Source organism: Halictus rubicundus, chromosome 11 (assembly GCF_050948215.1).
Source record: "Halictus rubicundus isolate RS-2024b chromosome 11, iyHalRubi1_principal, whole genome shotgun sequence".
NCBI classification, from domain to species: Eukaryota; Metazoa; Arthropoda; class Insecta; order Hymenoptera; family Halictidae; genus Halictus; species Halictus rubicundus.
This window is the reverse complement of record NC_135159.1, coordinates 11,810,580-11,817,661: the sequence shown is the minus strand read 5'-3', so window position 1 is coordinate 11,817,661 and position 7,082 is coordinate 11,810,580. Positions and strand designations below refer to the sequence as shown.

At 30.9% G+C, this 7,082-nt stretch overlaps 1 protein-coding gene across 2 annotated transcripts; it reads left to right on the top strand.

The window, feature by feature from the left end:
* Window positions 1–1,035: 1,035 nt before the first annotated feature.
* Window positions 1,036–7,042, top strand: Rsg7 (regulator of G-protein signaling 7). 2 transcript variants are annotated; one of them, XM_076796691.1, is made up of 13 exons: window positions 1,036–1,169; window positions 1,378–1,512; window positions 1,766–1,991; window positions 2,063–2,159; window positions 2,239–2,289; window positions 2,765–2,920; window positions 3,012–3,235; window positions 3,351–3,535; window positions 3,619–3,732; window positions 3,811–3,936; window positions 4,379–4,565; window positions 4,753–4,845; window positions 6,531–7,042. In XM_076796691.1, exons 3-13 carry the CDS (start codon window positions 1,773–1,775, stop codon window positions 6,594–6,596), a joined length of 1,518 nt encoding a protein of 505 aa, XP_076652806.1. In that variant the 5' UTR covers window positions 1,036–1,169; window positions 1,378–1,512; window positions 1,766–1,772; the 3' UTR covers window positions 6,597–7,042. The 2 variants fall into 2 exon arrangements, with proteins under 2 accessions (XP_076652806.1, XP_076652805.1); XM_076796690.1 differs by lacking the exon at window positions 6,531–7,042 and adding an exon at window positions 5,446–5,904.
* Window positions 7,043–7,082: the final 40 nt, after the last annotated feature.

Below are 7,082 nucleotides of genomic sequence, written 5' to 3'. Positions count from 1 at the left end.
GTCATGGTCTTTTAATTTTCGAACAGATTGTACATATGTATATATATATTAATACTGCATACATATTTTGTCCTTGTGTTACTCTATTTTTTGTTCAATATAGTTCACTTTTTCATATTTTTAAATTTGTATTATGTCGATGATTGTACGTACACTTCTTTTTTTTAAACCTTACGGAAAAAGTCAGTGCACCTTTTATATGGAGCTTTTTATTTTATTCGTTTTTGTTTGCCTTCTACAATATTATTTATATTTATTATACGTGTTTTTGAACTATTATTACTAAAAAAACGTAAGTATATATACTCATTAATATTAAAAAAGTATTATTTCATTTATTCGAGAACTATTTGAAATTAAAAAATTGTAACACTAACGTTGTATTGTATTCGACAATTCATATTGCATTCAGATCAGATTCTTTTAATCTATAATGTAAAAAATATTTCTGTCAGTTTCAGTACATTATTTTTGTAATATTATAAATGTTAGCACTTGAAGCTACGAGATATATACTCATAGTTCTATTTATCAAGTTTCTAATGATTTTCCAAGTTGCTTATTATTACGTTGGTGCTGAAATAATTGTGATTTTCGTCACGTTAATCTTTGGCGCCTGTTTTAAAATTATCAATTGAATATGTACGTACGTTATAAGTAATAAAAAAAAATGTTTAAGATATCTATATTGTGCACGGAGGCTATAGAAAACAGGAGGGTGAATATCAGCGCGGAATCGCGCAGTCGCGTTTCAGATATACGGAGGATTGTATCTGGCGAATATAACTATTTTTTATTGCAGCTGTTAAAAACAATTTGTCGCAATTTCGGTTGTCGATTTAAATTTCCATGATTTTCGGTTAACCACCAAGCAAACACATTCGAGATCAACGTCTACTTCTTCGACCACAATCTACAGGCATCGAGTGTTTGCTCTTTGCAATTTTAGGAATATTGATCATCTAATGAAAAGCAGAGATTTCCGACTTAGATTCTGTTGCAAATAAAACACGTATTTTGAAAGTAATCGCCGGAGGAATATTGCACAGATCATCATCTTGTGATAGAGGATGTAATTACTGTATCACTTCGACAATTTGTCCGACAAAACGGAAATGGATGAGTGGTTTCATTCGCTTCAATGACACGGAATTCCTTCTGAAAAAACGGTAACTCATTTCATTGTTTTGTTTTTATGTTAAGCTACAATATAAGTTATAAATGATATTCATACTAATTTATGCTTGAAAATTTGTTACAAATATTTACCATATTTTAAATCGCGTTATTAAACGGTATCATTACAATAATATTGAACAACAATATACGGTTGACTGACATGTCAATTTCGTTTAATAATCCTTTGTTACTGTGTAGATTGATTTCAACGTAAACTTCGGATGCATTTAGTACAATGAACAATTCATTGATTAGGAATTATTGCCTGATGAATGTGATGCACACTAGACACTTGCCTTTGGTTTGTGTCATGGGAAATTAAACTTTTTTTTGGTAAGTATTATGGAATATGTCATATAAATTTTATTGTAAAAATTTTGTACAAATTAGTGAAGATTTATAACACGAATATTTAAAATATTTTTAATTAATTTATGTGATAAAATGTATATATACTTTCAAACCTTGTTATATATATGTTTTTATTTTACAATCATTCTATTTTTGAACACGATGCATATATGATACTAATTTCATACTGTTCTGCATAGTTTAAAAAATTGTTTTTTGAAATGATTGTTTATAGAGTGGACATGGTAACGATGAATTCTGAAAAATCGGCATGTTGCCGAAAAGCTGGTGAAAGCAGTGATATTAGCGGAACAACTGAACGACAAAGGCATAGAGATAATCAAAGAAATCAGTGTAATAATCAGAATGGGGAGACAATTGACAAATATCAGAGTAGTCTTACATATCACATCACTGCCTCGTGTGCCGAAGATACACCCAATTATCTTGTATTCCAGAAAGTAAGTTATTGTATACGTTGCATTTGTTTATTGTATTTCATTAAACACTTTCATTCATGTTCGCTGTTTAGATGGAAGCTATTGTAGAAAAAATGTCAGATGAAGTATCAGGTGTTCCTGTGAAAACAGTGAAGAGCTTTATGACAAAAACACCTTCGGTTTTTACAGGTAAAGTACCGGAAATTATCAATTTCAAACAATTTTATTACTCGTCGAATTAATTAATGTTTTAAACTTGTTACCGCAGGTACAGATTTAATATCATGGATGATGAAGACTATGGCTATAGATGACCAAGGTATTATTGAAATATTAAAAACAATTGTTGATAAAACAAATGTAGTAAATTTCTTTATGTCTTACGAAATGTTTCTTCTATTTCTGACCTTGTATGACCTTGAAGGTCATTGTAACGTACACGAACGAATATAAAAAAAATATATAACATTCCATTTAAAAAATTGAAGGTTACCTTCATTTCTAAACAATTAGCGCAAACACAAAAAATTTCACACGCCATTAAGTTGTTTGCAAAAAACAATACTACTTTCTACTCTTCCATTTCTTTTTTAATATTTATTATTTGCAAGAAAAACGCTGGCTAGTAATAGGGTGACCAGCCTGTACAATAGTCTTGTTAGTTAGTGAAATTTTTTAAATAACTGTTTGGTCTGCTATGTATTACAAAATCACTATATTTGTTTTATCCACAGCAAATAAAGTTATATAGAAAATTGTGACAAACTCAAATAATTTTGGTATAAATATTATAGAAGCTCTTCACGTAGCGCATCTAATGGCATCTCACGGATATTTTTTCCCTATCGACGACCACTGCCTTACTGTTAGAAACGATAATACGTTTTACAGATTTCAAACACCGTATTTTTGGCCATCAAATTGTTGGGAACCAGAAAATACAGATTATGGTATGGTCATTTTGCCTATAACCAGTTTAGAAAAAGATAAAATTAATTATCCCTTCAAAAACGTCTTAATGCTTGAACCCAAATGTTGCAGCTGTTTATTTGTGTAAGAGAACAATGCAGAATAAAACACGTTTAGAATTAGCAGATTACGAGGCTGAGAATTTGGCCAAATTACAAAAAATATTTTCACGAAAGTGGGAGTTCATTTTTATGCAGGCAGAAGCGCAAAGTAAAGTTGACAAAAAAAGAGATAAACTCGAACGCAAAGTGTTGGACAGTCAAGAAAGAGCTTTCTGGGATGTGTATAGACCAATGGTAACTATTTTATGCTCATGTGTTTAATTTTATATATTGCTCGTTACAGCTGCGGTCTTATTATGTACAACCTAAGATTTACAACCTAAGATTTACAACCTAAGACGTATTTCAGCCTGGATGTGTGAACACTACAGAACTAGATATTAAAAAAGCATGTCGTAGTTGTAAATCAACTTCAGAATCTGCACAACCAGGATCAAAAGAGACACGATCAGTAGAAACATTGCGTAAAGAGATTGAAGTATTGAACAGTATATTAGATCGACTAAATACAAAAGTATCAAAAGTATCAGAGGCGTAAGTAAATGTCAAAATACGAAACTGGACATTAAAGATTTGCTTAACTTATCTTCAAAATGTATTTACTTTCACTATTTTAGTCTCATTGGATATTTCGAGCAATATGTAGAATACGATCCCTTTTTTACACAACCTGAATTCACAAATCCATGGGTATCAGATAGTCCTGAAATGTGGGAACAAGAAAAATTAGCGTATGTACATTTTTGTGTCTTTATCGTGACACTTTGTTTCTTGTGAGATAATAGACATTATTTCTCTTATTTTAATAGGAAAGAAGTATCAACAAGAAGAGTAAAGAGGTGGGCTTTCAGCCTTCAAGAACTGTTGCAAGACCCTGTTGGTAGAGACCAGTTCACGAGGTTTTTAGATAAGGAATTCAGTGGAGAAAATTTGAAGTAAGTAAATGGTGATCTTACTATACCAATTGTTAGGTAACGAGAAGGTAAGATAGGTATTTATTAGAGGTGTATGAGAAACCAAAAATGTCGGGTCGGGACTCCCGAAAATTCTTGGAAATCCCGCTATATTTGAGAATCTTGAAATTTTCGAGCACCCGAAATTTTCGGGTTCTTGCACACCTGTAGTATTTATAAATAATACTAGAATGGTGTCAGAACGTGCTGGCAATATACACGATAATCAATTAAACTTAAAAAATCAACTTATACATATTTACATATACATATTTCTTTTATTTGATAACTTTTAGAAAAGTGGTAATATTTCTTTCGAGAAATAAGTATTAGCTCTGCGTTACACTGCAACCCCAAATTGTCCTTGTACTCCTCTATTTGTAATTTTAAATTAATAGTATTAAATGTTTATTATCATGCTCAGATTTTGGGAAGCTGTTCAGGAATTGAAAACTTTACCCCAGAAAGAAATTCAAACTAAAATAAATGAAATTTGGAATGAATACTTGGGCCCAGACGCTAGTTGTCCAATTAACGTTGATTCTCAGTCTTACGAAATAACGAAGAAGAATATGCAGAAGCCTGACCGATGGTGCTTCGACGTAGCAGCGGTACAAGTTTAAATCAACAACTTTTTGTTACAATAGAAATGGATTTCTTAGACAGATAAACAAGTTACAAAATAATATTAAGATAATTAGAGTGAACGGATTGAATGCAGTAGACTTAGTAAAGATAATGATTACACAGTGGGAAGCAAATAATAAGAAATTGTTCCGTACTATTGTTAAATTTTAGGCGCATGTTTATCACCTGATGAAAAGCGATAGTTATTCGAGGTATCTACGGTCGGAAATGTATAAGGACTTTCTCAATGGCTCGAAGAAAAAGGTCAATATAACATTTATAAATTACACATTGACACGTGAAAAGCTATATCACGAACTAATGAAATTATAACTTTTAGTATTCATTCTCATAGCTATAATTACAATTGTAATTATTATTTCATATATAACATCATCGTATCTAACGTTTCTATTCTCATTATCATCATCGTCATTACCATTATCATTACCATCATCACTATCATAACATTAGTTACCAAATTGTTAGTACTACTACTGTTATTGCTGCTGATACTACTTTTTTTGTTATTTTCCTCGATAGTAATATTCTGTTATCAATTTCACATACTCTAGCAATGTTTTTATTTAACTTGAAAGGTATTCTTATATTTTAATCTGTGTATAGTACTAATGGGCAGCTAGATATGTAGGTCTTTAATTCGTGTGTATATTGTACCCCTTATACACTTTTCATTTACAATATTTGATTATTTGTGCAGTTTACCTTACTTTAATTCATGTTTTTCTATTTTCTTTATTTTTATAAAGAAAAAATATCTGATGTATTTGAAATATTCGTGAAACATTTTTTTCTGCAAATAGATAACAGGCTTTTTATCTCGATATATTTTTCTTCTTTCAGGCATTCTTCAACATTTTGTTAATTCGGCTTTTAACCACAGCTTTACTACTGAGATTGTATGTATCACTTAGCTGCTTTCTCCTAAACTTGGCTATCCGATTTCCAAAATCTCCAGTTCTCATTTCTTTAGATTAAATCAATAATAAATTTATATCGATCAGTACAATACGGACCGCTGTGGTAATTCATATTTACTACAATATATTGAAAAATTATAATTACGGCTTGCGATTAGTGGAACTTCAGAACTTGTGTTGCTTTATGCTTAGGTTCACATTTCTACTTCGAGCACTTTTAAAACATTACTAATTATACAATGCAAATTAAGCATACTTTAAATTTCCAGTATACATATAGACAAATTGCACATTTTTTTATTAACTCTTAGATCTTTTCTGTAATTTTTCACTAATGCTTCCTAGACACTTTTTGATATTTTTAACGCATCATTTTGATAATTACTTTCATGCTATGCGGTTATTCATTTTGTAGGTTATTAGTATTTTTACTCTTATGAATTATGCTCCTACAGATTTGCGGCATATACATATAAAAATAATTTTATTAAGATTAGTGTTCCAGGTGTTCCTAAAGCTAACTTTATTTTTGTCAACAATGTAGATATATTTACAATGCTTCTAACATTCTAACATCTTCGATTCCCATGCAAATAACAGCTTTTTATTTCTAGTCCAACTTTACACAAGCACGACTGCTTGATGTATTCTAAATGATTTAAATAGTGGTAATCTTCCAACCTGCTTTGACTTACGTAATCAGAAGATGACAAAGTGACAAACAAAAAGACATATATATAGTCGTAATTTTTCTCATCGCCATCGTTATGGTCATGGTCATGGTCATCTTCATGTACATCGTCATCGTTATCGTCATAATCATCAACGTCCCGATTGTCGTTACCTGTTATTGCTATCATTATAATTTATGTATTGCTACCTTCATTAATAGCGAATGTATTATTGATCAAAAAGTTCGCAACATCCTATTCCTAAGAACTAACTAAGAACTTAGGTACTTATAACTTGTACGATGATTAAATGATTCCTTTTGTTCAATTATTTCAGACTTCTGTAAAAGGTATTCGTTCTATCGTATCATTCAGCGGACGAAGGGACACAGCCATCTCCTAATCAGTACAATATCAATTTTTCGAGCATGGGAGTCATTCCGAAAATCAATTTGTGTTCCCGTTGTTAGAGTGTGTCGAAGAGGAACACTGTTTGTTTAATAACTGTTAGATTTTCGCATCCCTCTGCAGAAGTAAGTACATTGATACTATTTACATGAAGCACAATTGTCTTTCTTAGTATACTGTCTGTTCTCGATTCTTTTCTCGTCAGAGATTCGAAGACATCTTGAACCTTTAAAGATATTTTAAGATATTTTACGAATGATTTGTTCTACTGTACATAGACTAATTAAAGCGCAAAAAGTGATAATGAGAATTATATACATTTTATTTTAAATATACACTTTTAAATTACATACCAATTGTGATGCTTATAATTGCTTAAGTTTGTGATCTGTTCATACAAAATGTAACATTCGACTAAAATAAACAGAGCAATTACAAGGTAGTGGTTTCTGGGCTGTCTGTAGGGGAATTGAGTTCTGGT